The 17,115-nt window shown below is 37.7% G+C and overlaps 2 protein-coding genes across 2 annotated transcripts; both read right to left on the bottom strand.

Moving 5' to 3' along the window:
* Window positions 1-639: 639 nt before the first annotated feature.
* Window positions 640-8,475, bottom strand: LOC133859342 (E3 ubiquitin-protein ligase SINA-like 10). Its single transcript, XM_062294718.1, has 2 exons — window positions 7,977-8,475; window positions 640-1,564 (listed from the first exon to the last, which is right to left on the bottom strand). The coding sequence occupies exons 1-2, from the start codon at window positions 8,409-8,411 to the stop codon at window positions 887-889; spliced, it is 1,113 nt and encodes a 370-aa protein (XP_062150702.1). The 5' UTR covers window positions 8,412-8,475; the 3' UTR covers window positions 640-886.
* A 996-nt stretch (window positions 8,476-9,471) lies between these two features.
* LOC133859341 (ATP-dependent Clp protease proteolytic subunit 3, chloroplastic) lies at window positions 9,472-16,792 on the bottom strand. Its single transcript, XM_062294717.1, has 5 exons — window positions 16,360-16,792; window positions 15,668-15,782; window positions 12,525-12,700; window positions 10,118-10,213; window positions 9,472-10,002 (listed from the first exon to the last, which is right to left on the bottom strand). The coding sequence occupies exons 1-5, from the start codon at window positions 16,684-16,686 to the stop codon at window positions 9,709-9,711; spliced, it is 1,008 nt and encodes a 335-aa protein (XP_062150701.1). The 5' UTR covers window positions 16,687-16,792; the 3' UTR covers window positions 9,472-9,708.
* Window positions 16,793-17,115: the final 323 nt, after the last annotated feature.

Raw genomic sequence — 17,115 nt, 5'->3', positions numbered from 1 at the left:
TTGCACTCTTGGAGTACAACAATGGTACAACAACAAGATATATTGGGTCCCACCCCAATGTTTCTTATTGTTGTACCATTGTTATAAATTGTGAGTATTTTGATAATTTCTCTTTATTAAAACGACTTAGAACATCTAGGAAGATGGTTGTATTTGTTTTTCTTGGATCTAAAGCATTTTTGAAAAGGCTGTTATGTTTATGATTTTTATTTTTTATTTTTTATTTTTATTTTTGAGGAAGAAAGGTTTTTATGTTTAGAACTTTTACACGGATTAAGGATCCTTAATAATATTTTAACATGCATATTATGTTAAACCTTAACTATTGTTCTAAGTATAATAACATTAATTTTATTTTTATTTTTAAAAGAACTTGATCGCATCAAGGGCTGCAAATGAGCTGAACTATTCGTATATAGCTCGAGTTCGACTTGAAATTGGTTTGTGATACAAACCAAGCTCGAACAAAAATTTAAATTCGTTTATTAATAAAGTCAAACTCGTGTAATTTTAATCTTATTATTTTTTATAATATCATTTTAACGTTGTAAAATGATTGAATTATCATGATTGTGAGCCTTAAAAAAGGCTGATCTAAGTAGGTGATAAGCTAGAGTTCACCTCATATTTAAAACAAAATTAAACGGAACAAGCCTAAACATTCAATTAACTTGACTCTACTCAATTAGATTATAGATCTAATTGCATACCTTTCGTTCTACATGATCTTACTGGGTAGTCATGTTCCTTACAATAAAATATTTTAAAAAAAAAAAAAATTACAAATACATACAAGCAATAAAACAGGGTAAAAACCTGTAATCAAGAAATAAACTTTTTGCACAGCTTTAGATAACCAAATTTTTACTGAGGTAACTAAATATTTTTAAGAACTGGAAAAACACGCAGAATTGCGCTGGATGCAGACATCCAACTTGAACTGGCCACTTGAACCAAAAAAATCAGAAGGAATTAGCAGGAACCCAGTTGCTGTTGAAGGAGGCTTATCCACGCAATGTTGACGGTTCTTCGTGAAAGATCGTAGTTGGAGAGAGCTTCCGGGGATTTGGGCCAGAAGGGTGTAGGGGAACCCTCCTGTTGATGAGCAGGGGCCAATACAATAAACTCTCACTAAATTCCCAAGAATTTCGACACTATTGTTGAGGACAAATAGAACACCATCATGCTGTTCTTTAAGGACAATAAATTTGTCGCTAACTTTTAAGGTAACAGAGAACACAGAACCGTAAATGAAGCAGGTTGCAGAAATTGGATGTTTCCTGCTATAGTGCATGTATAATTGCTTGGATGAGGCGACAAAGTTGCAATCTGAAAGGGGGCATGAACAAGGTGCATAGATGCATGTCTTCTCATGGTCATTTTTCTTACTGTAACTAACTGCTTCTTTGCACCCATACTTGGCGTTTGAGCATGAAATTTTGACTGATTCTAGAACCTTCTCAATGGATCGGCAACGATTATATCCAATAGGCCAAAAGCAGGAGGGACATTTATTCCTAAGTTTGATGCAGCAGGAAGAGCAAGCTATATGCCCATTCTCACACTGAATTGCCACGCAAGCAGACAGAAAGTTATCAGACTGGATTTAATAATATATATGCATTCCATGAATGATAGACTAGGAAGGGATTGCAACATGGATAGTTGAAGATATGCATATTCTGAAAGCAGCAAAATGGCAGCATTCTTAGGTAATTGCTCAAATCACAAAACATCAAAGATTACCTATTCTGGATCGTTATTGAGGTAACCAATAGCACAAATCTCTTAATCAATTTTAAAATGCCATAACAACTTCACATTGTAGTGCATACCTGTTAACACAGTTTCAGGCTCAATGTGTCTGTATCTGCACCATGACTAATACTTCAACAAGATTCATTAATAATTGAATCTATGTCCATGAATAATTTAGGCGTTATCAGGACAGGACTACCTTTTTTTGAACTAAATGACTACTTAAACACTGTAGAAAGAGAGAAGAACGATAAAAGAAAACCATGTAAAACAAATAGGAGTGTACAATTATATCTTTCCACACCAAAACTATTTATGATATGTTTGACTTTGTTTCTGTTTTTGTTTTGTTTTCTTAAAATAAATATATTATCAAATAACTCAAAAATAGTTTTCACCTTTATATCACATTAAAACACTTTTTCAAAACAAAAACAAAAAACACCCCTCAAAACAGATTAATAAACATACCCCTTATCTTGATGCTTCCATGAAATTAAGCTGTCAAAAGGATCAAGCAAGCCAGTCCAGCAAGGAGATGAACTTCAAGCTCAACTTTCATGCTTCCAAGCCAAAAACTTGAAGGAAGCACAATGAAAACACTCCCCTCTTGATGCATCTAGTGCAAGGTCTTTGACTTAAAAAGTTTCTTTAATTTTGGCAAGTGATTACACTCAATTGATATGCAATTGGATCTTTTATTCCCTTTCTTTTGGGAAAAATGAAAGTGGGATTCATTCAAAAGGTCAAGGCACATGACAATAAACGCAAATCATAAGGAAAGAAGAGAGTACACCAATAAGTTTCCTGCATAAGGTCCCTGCAGCCACTCAGCAATAAAACACTGACTAAAGTGTCTCAAATATTCAAGAATTCAATGAGACATAAAATGCTGGCTCACAAGCAAATCTATGTAAATTTAGCAAATCAAGATATGCACGTAGCAACCACATTGTCAATACTGAAATCTCTTTCACTGGTGAAGTGGAACACCTGCCACCTCACCATTGAATGATTCTCACTGGTTTCCTAAATGAAGATAAAAGCCATATTGTATACAACTTCCTTAAATGGTATACGATAAAAAAAAAAAAAAAAAAAAAAAAAAGAAAAAAAAAAAAAAGAAAAAAAAAGTGTAAATTGAATCATTTATAATTAATATTCTAACAAACCTCGCTTATCAAAAAAAAAGTATATATATATTCTCTTTTGATAAAGTTTTTTTAACCTTCTAATGAACCAGAAAAATATGAATGTACAAATGTGGAATAAGTAGGCTGGTGTTTTTTTTAATAGGTAAGATAAGTTAACATTAAATAAAAAATAAGAGATATCGACGGAGGAGGTAGGGCCTAACAAACACCCCAGTATAGTTGAAACGGTGCAATAGGAAAGCATAACAAAATTGGTGATGGGCCAAAAAATTGACCCAACCCAATAGCTCCTTGGCTCACAGGCCAAGAAAGGGACTATTGCAGATGGCGGGAAGATGGGCTGCTTGGTGAGATGCCTGCAGTGGCAACAAGGAGACCTGAAAGCCACAAGAAGGAAGGTAGCACTGAAAAGGACATGGCAGAAGCCATTGAAAAGGGGCACCACTCCGATGTCCAGTGAGATGGTTGTCTTTGGGATAAGTGGTGATTTATCATATTATCAAAACAAAGGTTCTAAGTCTGGAACTAATTCCAGTTAATGAGGGGGAGTTTTAACTCGCATGTGAGGGGGAGTGTTAAAATATAAATAAATAAAATTAACATGTTCTATCGGCTTGAGTTTTTGGGATAAGTAGCAATTTATGAAGGTTTTAACTCAATAAAAAAAACAAAAAATCGCCAACCCTTACTAAGGGAGTAACATGTCCTAACTCCACAATTATGTAGCATGAAAGTACATTCAATTTGTATTCTCTATTTCGCTGATCCTCTAAAGTTAAATATCATAACGAGTCTTTTCATCTAATTTCCTAGGAGAGCATCATAATTAGTTGCAAGCAAGTGAATATTGTCTTTTTTTTTTTGATAAGTAAGTAGAGAATTTTATTAGAAAAACGCAAAGCGCAATCAAGTATACAGGGGGTATACAAGAAAGACAATTAAGAAGAAGAAGAAAGCAATACAAGGAAATCGTTAAAACTAATCTCTAGAGGTGCTAGATACGCAGCCGTCCAGGAGTACAAAGAATGAAGAAAAAAGGAAATGAGCTCCTCTATGGTTCTTTCTTTGTCCTCAAACTGTCTATCGTTGCGTTCCGTCCACAAGCACCACATAAGACAACAAGGAGCCATTTTCCACACGACCGCACTTCGGGACCGTCCCCCCGACCACCAACAGGCAAATAAGTCTATCACCCGAGAAGGCATCACCCAATACAGACCGAAACGGCTAAAGATGACATACCAAAGAGCGCGTGCAACCTCGCAATGAAGAAGAAGATGATCCACAGTCTCCCCGGTCATTTTACACATGCAGCATCTATCAATCACAATGACACGTTTCTTTCTGAGATTGTCCAAGGTGAGGATTTTTCCTAACGCTGCCGTCCAAGCGAAGAATGCCACTTTCAATGGGGCCTTGGTCCGCCAAATACTTTTCCAGGGGAATAAAGAAGCTTCTTTGCAGGCAAGAGCCTTATAGAATGATCTAACATCAAAAGACCCTTTGCGAGAGAGGGACCACCAAAGCCGGTCCCCCCCATCTTGAGCCATCTTGGATGAATACAGTAAGGAGAAAAAGGAAGCCATAACGTCCACCTCCCAATCGTGAACATCACGGAAAAATCTGACATCCCACTGATAGGAACCACTTACCACTACCAAATGGTCTTCTACCAAAGTATCCTTGGCACAAGCTATATCATACAGAACTGGAAAAGCTTCCTTGAGGGACATCTCTCCACACCATACATCATCCCAAAAACGTATCCTCGACCCATTGCCCAAGATAAGTCTGGTATAGCTACAAAACAAGCTCCACCCCTTCCTAATGTTCTTCCAAATCCCCACACCGTGAGACCCAAGGGGATCTAAGGAACACCAACCAGCCCTAGTAGAGCCATACTTTGCATCCACCACGGATTTCCACAGAGCTTCTCTCTCATAAGCATAACGCCACAACCACTTCCTTAAAAACGCCTTGTTGAAAGTTCTCAAGTTTCGTATGCCCAAACCACCTTCAGAAATAGGATGACAAACCTTGGACCAACTAACCAAGTGGTATTTGAATTCGTCACCTATGCCACCCCACAAAAAGTCTCGATGCAGCTTCTCAATGCGACTAGCAACACTGGATGGAATAGGGAAAAGAGAGAGAAAATATGTAGGAAGGTTGGAGAGAGTACTCTTTATAAGGGTAACCCTACCCCCCTTCGACAAATACAACCGCTTCCAGCTAGCCAACCGCCTCTCAATCTTCCCTACAACTTCATCCCAACAAGACTTAGCCTTGAAAGGAGCTCCCAACGGAAGACCAAGATACTTTATAGGAAGAGAGGAAACTCCACAGCCCAATATGTTAGCCAGACCGTCCATATTATCCACCTCACCCACAGGAACCATAACAGATTTGGCCAGATTAATCTTCAATCCTGACACAGCTTCAAAAGAAATAAGAAGCATACGAAGATAATGAAGATGATCAGAATTAGCCCCACAAAAGACTAAAGTATTGTCTGCAAACAATAGGTGAGAAATGTTAATAGCTTCGCTGTTGCCAGAACCCACAGAAAACCCTGAAAGGTAGCCCTTTTGGACAGTAGCGAAGAAAAACTTACTAAGAGCCTCCATCACAATGACGAACAATAGTGGTGACAGTGGGTCACCCTGTCTAAGGCCACGAGAGCTACTGAAAAAACCAGTTGGGGAGCCATTCACCAGCACAGAGAACCGCACCGTAGATATACAGTGCGCTATCCAGGAGCACCATCTCTCCCCAAAGCCACATCTTCTCAACATATACAATAAGAAATCCCAGTTAACGTGATCGTAGGCCTTCTCAACATCCAGCTTACAAAGTAACCCTGGTTCGCCGGATTTGATTCGACTATCCAAGCACTCATTGGCAATAAGAACAGAATCAAGAATTTGCCTACCTTTCACAAAAGCATTTTGAGGGGATGCTATAATCTTCTCCACCACCTTTTTAAGTCTATTTGCAAGGACTTTTGCAATGATCTTGTACACACCACTTACAAGACTGATAGGACGAAAGTCCTTTAGATCCACAGCCCCAGACTTCTTCGGAATTAAGGCAATAAAAGTGGCGTTAACACTTTTGACAAACTTGCTTTGAGAGTGAAAGTCCCAGAAGACCCTCATAAGATCTGTCTTGATCACATCCCAGCAGTCTTGGAAAAACGCAAGAGAAAACCCATCTGGACCAGGTGCCTTGTCTCGATTCATGCTTTTCACCACCTCTAAGACCTCCATCTCCTCGAAAGGAAGTTCTAAAGTAGAGGCCTCAGCTGCATCCAAGGTGTCGAAAGCAATATTATCCATACTAGGTCTCCATGGGAAAGGTTCTGTAAAGAGAGACTCATAGAATTGAGCAACATGCTCTCTGATAACCTGCTGGTCGGAAGAAACAGAGCCATTGATAGAGAGCGACTCTATGGAATTGGACCTCCAGTTCGAGTTAGCAATTCGGTGAAAAAATTTAGTGCATTTATCACCCTCTCTCAGCCAAAGAACCCTAGACTTCTGTCTCCAACTAATCTCTTCCTGCAAGATAGAGTTCTCCAAGTCTTTGATGACCACACATTTCCTCTCCTTTTCTTCGGAAGATAAACCTTGTTGTTCCTCCAACCTATCAAGAGTACATAACTCTTCCATGTGCATTTTTTTGCGAAACTCCACATTGCCAAACTCCTGTTCATTCCATCTCTTGAGATCAGCCTTTAAGGCCTTAAGCTTTTGAGTGAAGATGAAGCTAGGAGAACCCTGGAAGCGATAAGACTCCCACCAAAGCCGGACCCTATTCACAAACCCTTCAGCCTTCAACCACATATTCTCAAACTTGAACGGTCTGGAACCCCATTGAATGCCACCACAATCCAGGAGGATAGGGAAATATTGTCTTATACGGAGGGGTTACTTAAATGTGTAATAAGACCCAGCTCTCTGTCGCAAAGCTTTAGCCGAGAACCTCCCTCTCTTACCGTTCCTTGTGTTCCTTCTCCTGTATCCTAGCTCCTCCCCATACACTCCTAGTCATTCACTCTGTTGCTAGTCTCCCACACTCCGTTTCCCATCCCTCTTCCTTCTTCCCTTCCCCGCTATGGCCTACCCCACACCTGAAATTGACCTCCTAATCAAGAGAACTGAAGCTCTCAACTAGCATGACAACCCCCCAGATCTCCAACCAGTCAGCCCAGACTCCCTCACAAACTCCAATCTCGCCCTTGTTAGCTGTGTTGTTTCCCTTAAACCCATATCCAAGTCCTTAAAGCAACTTCTCGATTTAAGTCATAAATGACATTTAATATCTTTCTAACAAAGACCGTATCTTAACAACTTTTTGACCTGGTTACATAATGTTACAGAGACCATGTAATTCAGAACTTCCATTAAATTTATGAGAGCATATAATTATGAGCCTCTCAAGTTCACAATGTCTCATTTAATCTATTCTGCAAACTCATCACAAGTCAGAAGTAAAACCTCTTAACCTCTCTCTCTCTCTTTTTTCCCACCAAGTAACAAAGCTCCTTGCATCAACGACTCGAAGTAAGCCAGACAACCTTCTCTTGAACCCTTATTTCTACGATCAACCTCTACAATGCCCCATATTCGACAAAACATAAGCTAGTATCTCTTACAAAACACTATCTTTAAACAAACAACAAAAAGGGTCATTAACCAGTGCTCTGGGAGGGGTGGCTTAGATATGGTCCTACCCTTCACTAACTTTTTTCATGAAGCGGCCGCCGGCCGCTCTTGAGACTCGATAACGCACAGTGGCGCTTGGCAACCCGACATTACAACAAAATATAACTACAATGACAACCAAAACCCAAAATTCAAATCCAAGAAACCAAATGGAATTCTCGAACCCCAGATACAAAATTCAAGAAAACCAAATCGAATTTTCAATCATTATAACGCATACCAAACCAAAACACAATAAACCCATGAATTTCCATCACATCCAACATAAAAACATCATGATTAAATCGTAAAACAAAAACAGAGAAAGAAGCTAAAGAAGTGGACGAAGAGAAGAGACCTGGAAGACGGGACTTGACAAGGGTTCGTAGCAAATGGAGCAATCGAGGACTTCTGGATCGGTAAGGGTCACGGAAATGGACCCGTCACGGCCCACTTGGGCGCCACCGTTGGATCTGGGTCCTACAGTCACACTAGGGCCCGGATCTACTTCTACGTTGTCTTCTTCTTCATCATCAAAAAAACGTTCTTCTCCTTCTCCTTCTTCTTCTTCTTCTTCTTCGTCTTCTTCTTCCTCTTCTTCGTAATCGCTTTCTTCTTCTTCTTCTTCTTCTTCTTCGTAAGTTTCTTGCTCTCCATCTTCGCAGTGTTCTCCTTCTCGTTCTCGATAGTCTCTATCTCCGGCGTTGCTTTGCACAGCTATCCTCAGCCGCTTCGGCCCCCGGCTACTCGGGCCTTCCCCATCTTCGTCTCCACCCAGCGAAAACTTCGTCATCTCTTTCTCTCTTCGATACGGAGCTCCTACCCCCAAAGACACCCAAAACGAAAACGCTTTATTAACAACCATTTCAAAATAGAAAATAGCTTTAAAAATAGAAAACACTTCTTCAAATAAAAAAATAATAATAATAAAACACTTTTAAAAATCATTGGCACGTACCAATATCATTTATTTTATTTTTTGCACATAAAAGAGTTCGATTTAAAATCCCAACGGCACTATATATTCTTCGTTTTTTTTTCTAAAAAAATTGATTTTTTGAGTTTGTAAAAGTGGTTGTTTCTAGAAGACGTTGTAAGTTTAAGATGTTCTTAAAGCTTTAAAAAACTATAATTAACAATTCTAAAGGATGCTGACATTAATAGATGTGATTCTAGTTTGATACAAATTTTGTTTTTATTTTTTCTACAGTTACCATTTTGGCATTGCAGAATTTATTATAGGTTAAAAAGAACGTTAAAATGTTAAACCGGATGGAAGTGCTTTGAGAAAATAGATAGTTAAAAAAAAAAATTTTACAAAAAAAAAGAAAAGAAAAGTATCTTTTTAACTAAATTGTAGTAAAACATTTGCTAAGCCAGATGTAAATGCTCTTACCTAAAAGATTCCCGAAGAAAAACAAAGAAACGAAAGTTTTTTTGTTTCACTGTCTTCTCAATCAATAGCTTTTCAAAAATGTTCTCAAAGAACTTTTTTGTTTTTTTTTTTTTAAAAAAAAAAATTACAAAATATAATGATTTATGACATTTATAACCTCGAGATGATTAGATTAGTGTAACTTAGGACTCAAAAAGACCTGTCTAACTAAAACCTGCATTGTGATTGAACATTAAAGTTGAAGATACAATTTGTGAATGTTTTGGGAACAGAAATATGTGAGAATAACATTGGTTTTCTAGTTCCATTAGAGACCGATTGGAATAAAACCTAGAAATAGGTCGTAGTCCACTTCCTTTCCAGTAAGCTCCCAACAATGGTGCTCAGGGAGAAAGGGGAAGGGGGAATTCTCTCAACAATGGTGGAAGGTACCATTGTCAGAAAGGTCAGGATAGTCTTCAGGATCAAAGTATGAATAGGACTAATGCCCCAAAAAGCCATCCAATACACCGTTCTGTTATCCCAAAAGGCACCCTGAGAACTTCAAAAGAATTATTAAACAAGCCTAGGTTGCGTATAAAAGATACCTTGAGCACTAAAACAAAGTATAAGGAATCACTAAACAAGCCTAAAATAACAATAACCAGTCGGCTTTGAGAGATGAACATTACAAGTTAAAAGTTCAAAATATATCTCATACAGGAGTAGGTGCTTGCTTCTCTTGTTCACTGCCTATCTCCCCATCACCTCCTTGACCCGCTCCATATCCATTCTGTAAAATCTTATGCTCTGAAGGCAGATTCTTCTTTGCTTTCCTACTACCCTCAACTTTCCATAGATCCCATACCCGAGTCTTGGGTGGAGGTGTTGCATCTCCGATGGGTGCAACTAATCCTGGCTTGCCATCGTCAATAACCACATCAACCAGTCCATATTCCTTAGCTTCCCAAGGATTCATGAAATTATCACGGTCTGTGTCCACTTCAATCTGCAATTAACCACACAAAAAAAGAAGAAGAAGAAAGAAAAGTCATATAAAATGCAAAGAGGTAGTTGGACATCAATAGAAATGTAAAAAAAGGGAATATGATTTGATGCACAACCTGCTCTAAAGGCTTCCCTGTGATTCTTGACAGTATTTTGTTCAGCTTAATCTTGTGATATACCATTTCTCTGATTCGTATACCCATATCTGTTGCCTGCAATCACATGTGACCACTAAGTGAGATAGAACAAAGAGTTTTTCCTTTTGACCACAAATGGAAGGATCAACCTCAAAACATATTGTGTCCTTTCTACAGAAACATTTACCCATATCAAGCCGAAATAACTTTTGAGTGTCATAATAAGTTTATAATGTGTTTACGCAGAGCAATAAAAAACAGATAACCAAATTGTGACCAGAATATTTATGACTTGTTCTATCAAGCAAAAATTTATCTGCTAAGGCTCATTCTTGTGCTATGAAAATCATCACTCGGCTAAACTTTCCTTACTAATAGCTAACTATATTAGTGGGAATTATTGTTTTTGTTTTTGTTTTTTAAGAAAAGCCCTTTTGAATACATTGTCTATCATGACTGAAGAAAGTTAAACTTTGCACTCATATATGGAACAACCAGTCATCAGCCCTCATACCTCATAGAAAAAATTTGGCGAACTCCTAAACAAAAAGCAAACGAAGAAACTTCTTCACTAAAAGCCATTTGCTCCTCTCTGTTTTTCTACATAAGAACAGCAAAAAAAAACACAAAAAAAAAAGGTCCAGACCTAATGTAATTTCGAGCATATGCCCAAGGAAGAAAAGGCAAAAAGGGCAACTTTTAAATTTAAAACAGTCTAAAACTCAGCAAAAGAAATAGAATTTTCTTCCCTCTTACAATATAAACTGTAATCTAATTGAGTGAGACAGCACGATTGTGCATGAAAAGTGTTACCATATTCAATTTTATACCAAACAGAGCAGGAGAAATCATCAAAACATCATGAGATTTAGAAAACTAGGATCCTTAAAAGAGATTGGAACTTGAACTAAATAAGACGAGGAAAAATACATATTTATAAATGAAAAAGATTTCACAAGCAATAAAGTTCTGTAAGGTGGATGTTACAACTGCCTTCAGGGACCCATGCCTTAGATTCTAGCATAAAACTAGACAACACACTCTTGGACCATGAACATGAAAATATCAAGGGCCTAAGGGTCAAAACGACAATGGCAGAAGAAAAGCATATGACGAGGATGTGATAGTTGTGCGTTCCTTTCATTGACTGTAATAGCAGTTAAGCACGGTCCAAAGTATCTGTTCGCTTTCTGGTATGATCAATGTCCTACATCAATCTGCTTCTTAAATCCAATATAAGATGAAGGCCAGGACATGACAGTTTGGTATTCAATTGCTTATCCTTGTATGCAATTTTTCTTTTTTTCTTTTTATAAATAATCGAAATATTTAAAAAGCAAACTTGTATGCAAATTCAATGCCCTGACCTTGGACAAAACTAATTTCTTGGAATGGCCACTCACTCCTACTTATTAAAATGAAGAAAATGCGTGTATTAGCCAAAAAGGAGATTTTTTTTGACAGGAGAGAGAGAGGAGGGGGGTGGGGTGGGGGGGGGGGGGGGGGGAGAGAGAGAGAAGCGAGAAGCCAAAACTGGATAAATAGTAATAATATGTGCAACACCATCCTAACAAGAGTCATGTTTCGCCATCCATAATTGTATGAGTTATTCCCAAGTATTCTTACCATAGCAACTCTAATAGTATGTTGAATAAAACAGAATTGTTTAGTAAATTATTTTAATTTGTAAATATCGGTATCACTCTCATCCTTTAATGTCAAATCCAGTTAACGGTTATATCCCCTATACCTAAGTTAACTATGATTAGTCTCACAGCTATTATGCCAATATTAGTAATATATTGTGAGTCACTTTAAAAGGCAAACAATTAAACCAACATCAGGATCATGGCAAAGCACAAGAAAGCCAAGAACAAACATTAAGATTGGGAGTTTTAAGGGAAAGGGGAGGAGAGGAGAGGCGAGGGGCAGAGAAGAACAGAGGAGAAAGGATGGAGATCTTTTCTCTTGTTTGGGTATGTAGAATAGAAAAGTAAAAAAGAGAAGAAACGATTTTATTCATTATTGTACCCTTTCTTTGATGGTTAAACAATTTGGAAGGATTAAAAGGTAGGCCAGATTCGGAAGGATTAAACTATGTCATCCCGTCCTAATCCTTCCAAACGAATTTATTCATTATTGTACCTTTAGGCAGATTTGGAAGGATTAAAAGGTAGGCCAAATTGGGGATGTCTTTCCCCTCAAAATCGTCTCCCAATAAAAGAATTATTTCCATTCCTTCCTTTTTTATCTCCTTTAATCCCAACACTCACCCCCCCCCCCCCCCCCCCCACCCCCCGCCCAAAAGAAAAAAAGAAAGCATAAAGGATATAAGATTATTATCTTTCATAAATCAATACCCACAAAATTCAGACCAAGCACTTACTTTGCCCCCAGCAGTTCCAAGTGGTTGATGGATCATCACCCTCGCATTTGGCATGCAGAACCTCTTCCCTTTTGTACCAGAAGCAAGGATAAAGGCACCCATAGATGCAGCAAGCCCCAGGCAAACAGTTGAAACATCTGCCTTACACAATTTCATTGCATCATATATTCCCATTCCTACATGCATCAGATAAATGAAGTAAGAACAAGATAATCAGAAGTAGACCAAAGAGTTCTTTAGATTTACTGAACTCATTAAAGCTTTATAACTCAACTAAATTTTCCAATTAGCTCTATGTGTAGCCATCTCCATAGTTCTTTTTTCTTTTCTTTTTTTGTTGGCGGGGGGGGGAGGTGATGCTCGCAACTCATCTAGTAAAGTGACTGTCATCCTGATAAAAACCTCCTTTCTCAGGAGTTGGGACTGGTTATTTGCTTAGGTAAACCTTCAGGCCCCATTCATTAGTTAACTAGTTGTCAAAGATGTCATCACAATCCAAGCGAAAACCCAATACAGAAAGGATCAACATTGTCCAAACTGTCCACTAGTAGGACATATGGATCCCATATCAAAGAAGAATTCATAGGCATAAATTCACTAAAAGAAGTTATGACGAACTTTTCAAAGTAGAGTTCTCTTTCAAAGGCATAGTGACCTTTTCAATATCTGCAAAATGATTCACACAATCCCCTGCTAGTAGGACATATGCATCCCATATTGGAAAGCGTGCAATTTAATCCCATTTTTTTTACACATTAAATAATTGATCTCTTGGGCCTTTAACAGAAACTGACTGGTATAACAACTTTGGACCATTTCTGATCAAACTCCTTTGACATTTTTCAACTTAAGTCCATGCTCCTTTCATACCTATTATGAGGTTTTTTTTTTAAAAAAATAATAATAATAATAATAAATTTTTATAAGTAATCAAAATATCATTAAAAGCGAAAAGCACAACCCGAGTACACAGAAAGTATACAAGAGAAACACCTAGCTAGAAGGAGAAAAAAAAACAAGAAAATCATAAAGCTAAGCACAAAAAGAGCTAAAAACGAAGCTGGCCAAACATTATGAGTTGTTGAGTATGAGTTTCCAAAATCCCAGCAGAAATTAACTTCTAAAAGGGGCTCAACTCCATCCATGGGTCTTGTCCAACCCTGATCCTCATGAAAAACAAAACTTTCTCGCAAAATCACCACACCCACATAATTTATCATATATATGTATATAGTATACACACGACTCACCAACATGACAAAAAAACACTTGGTGCAATTCTTCAAGTCAAACGTTTAAAAATGAACAGGCCTACAAGGAGAAGTCAAGCCGAGCCATTGCATAATCTCCACTTATTGCCCAGCAACTAGGGTGTGATATCAACTTATCAAAAACAAAAACTAGGGTGTAATATCAGTTTCCTTTGTTCTGATCCAACATGCCTTGGGGAATGCACATAAGTCCACATGTTTAAAAATCATAGGGGTATCTTGTCCAAAAATTTCCCTTTCAATATAGGTAGGATAATATTTTGCTTTTTTTCTTTATGAGACCTGATCATCTAACAGTAATATTTGGTACATTGCAGAAATAAGCAGTTTGTACAACATCAAAAGACATCCTCTGACAAAACCATCACAGACCTATATCACCAATAACCTCTTAACTTTCACAACAATTTTTTTAGGAATTTTCAGCATCTTTTGAGTGACTTTGCAAAACCAATATATAGCTGTATGTTTGTTCAGGTCAATCAGAAGGCACAGAGATAGATAGAACTTAATGGACAAAGTATGGAAAACATATCATAATGGATTCAACCAGAAAATTGATCCTCTTTGTCATTGAATCTTAGCCTTCTTAGGTGTGGAAGTTGGATTTCATATAGCAAGGAAGAAAGGGACGTGGTATATCTGGAACGTATGAAACATTCTGTCCCATAGTAGATGTTCTACTTAAAAATTGCATCCCTCTGTCCCACAATAGATGTCCTACCTAAAAATTGCACGATTCTTAATGAAAAGGTAAAAATTTAGTGATCCTTCTAAAATGTCCTTTATATCAAAGAGGGCACGACTTTGTAATATGAACCTTCTTTGCTCAAAAAACAAATAACTTTTAATAATAACTTTGTACACCACTATTCTTTCTAGGCAGTACTTTCGCCTGCCATACACTCCACCCATGAAACAATAAGTTCTCTTCTTTCTTTAATGCCCCATAGTACAAACTTTATTTAATGAATTCATTATCTATGGATGTCAACCATAGTTTGTCTTCACCTTCCCCACAAACATTAATCATATACAGTAAGTCTAGAAATGAAACCAAGGGCTCCAGCTCCCACTCTTGCAAAGCCCTCATAAACGTTGGAGATCAAGTAATATTCCATTTCAACCAATCCATATAACCTACCACCGTTGAGCTTCTATCAGCAGCAATGTGAAGCAATTCTTTTCTTCTTTTTTTCTTTTTTTTGATAAGTAGCAATGTGAAGCAATTCTGAATAGGCATCTTTTGACAGATTATCTCCACACCATAAGTCATGCCAAAACCAGGTCCAAGTATTGTCTACCTCATACAGAACAAACCCGCCCCTAATATGCTTCCCAACTCCCATACCATAGAGCCCCTGATATTGATGAACACCATTGACCCCACCAAACACCATACTCATATTCACAACCTACCTCCAAAGATGATCTCTATCCTTTACCATATCACCACAACCACTTCCCCAATAACACTTGGTTGAAACACAAAACAAGTATAACATACTCCAAAAGCTATTTGCTTCTTAACTAAACTTCACTCCCAATACATTAATTGTCAATTATTCCTTTGAAGTGCTTCCAATCTTTTTTCTTTCCCTCAACAAATCCTTTGAAGTGCATTCTTTAGTGACTAGGTGAGATTTCTTCAGGCATTATGTTTCAATGTTTGGTTGTCTGATACAAGAATGACCACCATATCCAGCATACCCAACGCTCTTCACAAACATCTCATTTCTTTCACCACCTTCAGTATTAGCTCTAATACGTATAAAATATGAAGAGAATCAACAACAATAAACATTAAGGAAGAAACACGGAATCAACCATAGTGAATAAATATTCAAAAAATAAATAAATTTTCAGGCATACCAGCAGTGACAGAACCGCCAGGTGAATTAATAAACAATTTAATGTCTTTCTTTGGGTCTTCAGCATCCAGAAATAAAAGCTGGCTTATGATCAAATCTGCCGTCATGTCATCCACCTGCCCATCATTCAGGGGAAACAAATCTAAACACTCTTAGGGCAATCTTTTTCTTTTTCACTTTTTGGGGGATATGGGAAGAGGAAGGGTCAGAAAAGGTAGGGGATTCAGTTTTCCAATACGAAAGATTATGATAGATCAACTTCTGAACTACAACACATGCACTAGAGTCATCCAACATTGACAGCTACCTCTATCTTAAGGAAAGTTTAATAGGTAACAGAATTCTCGAAATCAAAACCATACACTACCAACAGTTCACAGGAATGGACTGAATAGCTAATAATCAACAGAACATCTTTCAGTCAGAAAATTCAACTTCAACTAAAAGCAAATGCAGCAAATTAACAACAATCTTAAAAACCCATGTCCCGAGCCCAATGTTCAAGCCAATAACAGTCAGCTATCGTATAGAGGTATACCCATGACCACATCTAGAATCACTTCCCTACATCTCCAACAAAAGAAACATAACCCGACAATCAACAATAAGTAAAACCCATCTCAGAATCCAACAACTAATCCAAAAAATAAAAACCCAACTTTCACGATTCTAGTGAGACAGAAAGAACGAGACCTGCGACCCCAAGAATATAATTCTCTGGCGGAGCAACGTGTTGGCGGTGTCGAGCTCCTCCAACCTGGGCCGCCATGGAGGTGAACTTGCAGAGTAATCTTGGGAAACGTCCCAGTTGCTCGATAAGGTCTGCTTCGAAGACGAGCCATTCAAAGCCTTAATTGTAGACACAGGTTTTCTTCTTATTCTTTTGCCACTACCACTACTATTACTAAGACCTGAACTGTTCCTCTTAATGGCTACAATAGGGAACGGTGGGTGTAAAACGCCATGGTTGAGGCACAGAGACCCTGAAGGTGAGGCTGCACACGTTAAACCCATCTCCATGTTTCTCTGTTTCGCTGTCTGATTCGATGATTTTCTCACCCTTTCGTTTCGTCCTCTTGCGTGCTTTGCGTGCTTCCGTTGCTCAGAAATTGTTTGGCTGAGTTTGTTACGACGTCGTAAAGGATGCTGCATTCAAAAAAAAAAAAAAAAGCTTTTTATTTTGAGTAATTTGGGTAAGCCGCGAGAACAAGTGGAAGTCTTTTTATTAAAAAAATGAATAAAATTAAAAATTAAAAAAAAAAAAAGAAAAAAAAAAAAGAAGCTTTTTATTTTGAGTAATTTGGGTAAGCCGAGAACAAGTGGAAGTCTTTTTATTAAAAAATGAATAGTATTTTTTAAAAAAGAAAGACAAATTCCTTGTACATGAAAAATATTCAAGAGAAAATAATCGTCCTAATGCTGAAAGTCTTTTTATAATTTTGTTTGTTT

This window comes from Alnus glutinosa, chromosome 2 (assembly GCF_958979055.1).
Source record: "Alnus glutinosa chromosome 2, dhAlnGlut1.1, whole genome shotgun sequence".
Taxonomy (NCBI): Eukaryota; Viridiplantae; Streptophyta; class Magnoliopsida; order Fagales; family Betulaceae; genus Alnus; species Alnus glutinosa.
This window is presented reverse-complemented; position numbering and strand designations above follow the sequence as displayed.

Coding starts and splice junctions, on each gene's coding strand:
- LOC133859342 (XM_062294718.1), bottom strand. CDS start 8,411: ATGACGAAGTTTTCGCTGGGTGGAGACGAAGATGGGGAAGGCCCGAGT. Junction 1,565..7,976: donor TGTCAAGTCCCGTCTTCCAG/GTCTCTTCTCTT, acceptor GTGGCAATTCAG/TGTGAGAATGGGCATATAGC.
- LOC133859341 (XM_062294717.1), bottom strand. CDS start 16,686: ATGGAGATGGGTTTAACGTGTGCAGCCTCACCTTCAGGGTCTCTGTGC. Junction 12,701..15,667: donor TGGCGGTTCTGTCACTGCTG/GTATGCCTGAAA, acceptor TGATGCATGTAG/GAATGGGAATATATGATGCA. Junction 10,003..10,117: donor CAGGGAAGCCTTTAGAGCAG/GTTGTGCATCAA, acceptor GGTTAATTGCAG/ATTGAAGTGGACACAGACCG.